The 2,500-nt window shown below is 43.8% G+C and overlaps 1 protein-coding gene across 1 annotated transcript in view; it reads left to right on the top strand.

The window, feature by feature from the left end:
* Nucleotides 1–2,500, top strand: part of pyroxd2 (pyridine nucleotide-disulphide oxidoreductase domain 2) — a 14,734-nt gene that overhangs the window by 9,812 nt on the left and 2,422 nt on the right. Inside the window, exons 11-13 of the mRNA XM_062519638.1 lie at nucleotides 291–363; nucleotides 1,024–1,180; nucleotides 1,437–1,591. Of these exons, the coding sequence (XP_062375622.1) occupies nucleotides 291–363; nucleotides 1,024–1,180; nucleotides 1,437–1,591 (385 nt within the window). The remainder of the gene's footprint in view (nucleotides 1–290; nucleotides 364–1,023; nucleotides 1,181–1,436; nucleotides 1,592–2,500) is intronic.

Here is a 2,500-nt window from a genome sequence, read left to right as displayed (position 1 = left end):
TCCAGTAGCTCTACTTGTGTGTTAATGTGTTCTGTGCTAATCTAATTCCAGTCGCTCTACTGTTGTGTTAATCAGTTTAGTGTTAGCTCCACTGTTGTGTTAATCTCTTACAGTGGTAATCTAACTCCTGTAGCTCTTGTGTTATTCTGTTCAGTGTTAATCTAACTCCAGTAGATCTACTGTTGTGTTCATTTGTTCAGTGTTAATCTAACTCCAGTAGCTTTACTGTTGTGTTAATCTGTTCAGTGTTAATCTAACGCCAGTAGCTTTAATGTTCTTCTCCCCCTCAGGAGTGTCTATCTTCAGAATTTCTCAGAGCTGTAAATCAGATCGACTACACGTCCCCCGTCACCAAAATCAATGGTATGCTCCTCTTCCTACCCCTTCACTAAGGTCAATGGTATGCTCCTTGCTTTCATAAGGATACCAATCAACATTTTCCTCATTATTCTGGGCTTTGCATTTCCTCTTGAGATAAAACGCAGTCTGTGGGCTGAACTCAGTGAAAGCAAAACTACTGGTTGTACTGTCTCTGTTCATTGAACTATTCTGATGAGCTAGACAGAATGACAAAAGCGTTACAGTCTGAAATAGATGACAGCTGGATTCGAGTTAGTGACCCTACAATCTACCAGCTACCTCATAGAAAAATGAGCCGACTATTGCTATGATTTGTGCTAACCCTGTACTAGTTTTATGATGGGATCGTACTAATGCTAAAATGCTAACCCTGTACTAGTTTTACGATGGGATCATGCTAATGCCAAAATGCTAATCCCGTACTAGTTTTATGATGGAATCGTGCTAATGCTATAATGCTAACACTGTACTAGGTTTATGATGGGATCGTGCTAATGCTAACATGCCAACCCTGTACTAATTTTATGATGGGATCGTGCTAATGCTATCATGCTAACCCTGTATTAGTTTTATGATGGGATTGTGCTAATGCTAACATGCCAACCCTGTACTAGTTTTATGATGGGATCGTTCTAATGCTATCATGCTAACCCTGACTCCCAGTGGCTGTTGACCGACTACCAAATTTCCTGGCGGCGCCGAACACGGCGGAGGGAGTGGCGGGCCCCCACCACCAGTGCTCCATCCACCTCAACTGTGAGAGTGTGGACGTGCTGGAGGAAGCCTACAGGGAGTGTCAGCAGGGACGCCCTTCATCCAGGTACACACACACACACACACACACACACACATCACACACACCAGAGACGTACACAACAAACACACAGACACCTCAAACTAATTTGTAGCTGGAAGTTCCAGATGTTGAAATAGTAATTGAGCAGATATGTTGAGTCTGATTTTGTAAATTTTACACAAACACACATACATTTTATGTTGTGTGTGTGTGTGTGTGCACGGGCGCACGGGTACGTGTGTGTGTGTGCATGCCCGCGTATGTCTGTGTGTGTGTGTAGGCCCATGCTGGAGATGACCATCCCCTCGGTGCTGGACAGCTCTCTGGCGCCCCCCGGCTGTCACGTGGTGTCGCTCTTCACCCAGTTCACCCCCTTCACCCTGGAGGGCGGGCGGCCATGGAGCGAGCAGGACAGACAGGACTACGCCAACAACGGTCAGCAGGGGGCAGTGGGGTAAAAGGTTAAAGGTTAAAGGTCGGGGGTAGGACTCAGGAGAGGACAAGCATAACTATGCCACACATACATACATACATACATGCACGTACACCTTTTTGAGGATTCACATTTTGTTTGGTTATTTGAGATAGCTGAAAACTGTTTTTCACCCAGCCAGCCACACAGTTGTGGTGTTGAAATAGGCACAAAATGTGTTGTCCCTGAGCACACTCATGCAGATGACACATGACTTTGTAGAGTCTACACACACACACACACACACACACACACACACACACACACACACACAAACAAACACACTACAGCAATCTCAGGTATATGTTCCCAAATTACAGAGATGTTACTCATACTACTTTCTCACTTTCTGGTTGTTATCTGTTCCAATCGTCTCGCAACTCTCCTCGTCGTTTAAAACGTCATCTGACCAAGCAACTATCACATTGGTGTGTTTTTGTGCAAGTGTGTGTGTGACTGTGCAGTTTATAAGGAAGAGGAAGTGTGTGTGATTGACACGCTAATGTTGCAAGAGACATCCTGTAGAGATTGTGTGTGTGTGTGTGTGTGCCAGAGGTTATGCTAGACCTTTTTTGACCAGGCAACATTTTTGTGAACATTCTATAATACCGGTCACACAGAAAATCTATGGGACGTATGTTTTAAGTATCCCGATAATTGCATACACTAATACACACAGAGACACAGACACAGACACAGACACACACACACACACACACACACACACACACACACACACACACAAATCTACGGGACTTATGCTTTATGTATCCCAATAATTACATACAATATAAATGGTGATCAAACACAAATTGTTTTCAACAATGCAGTTTATTAAACATTAGTCAGTGCAGTCATTATGAGTAATGATA

The sequence above is a fragment of the Sardina pilchardus genome, chromosome 18 (assembly GCF_963854185.1).
Source record: "Sardina pilchardus chromosome 18, fSarPil1.1, whole genome shotgun sequence".
In the NCBI taxonomy this organism is placed as follows: Eukaryota; Metazoa; Chordata; class Actinopteri; order Clupeiformes; family Clupeidae; genus Sardina; species Sardina pilchardus.
This window is presented reverse-complemented; position numbering and strand designations above follow the sequence as displayed.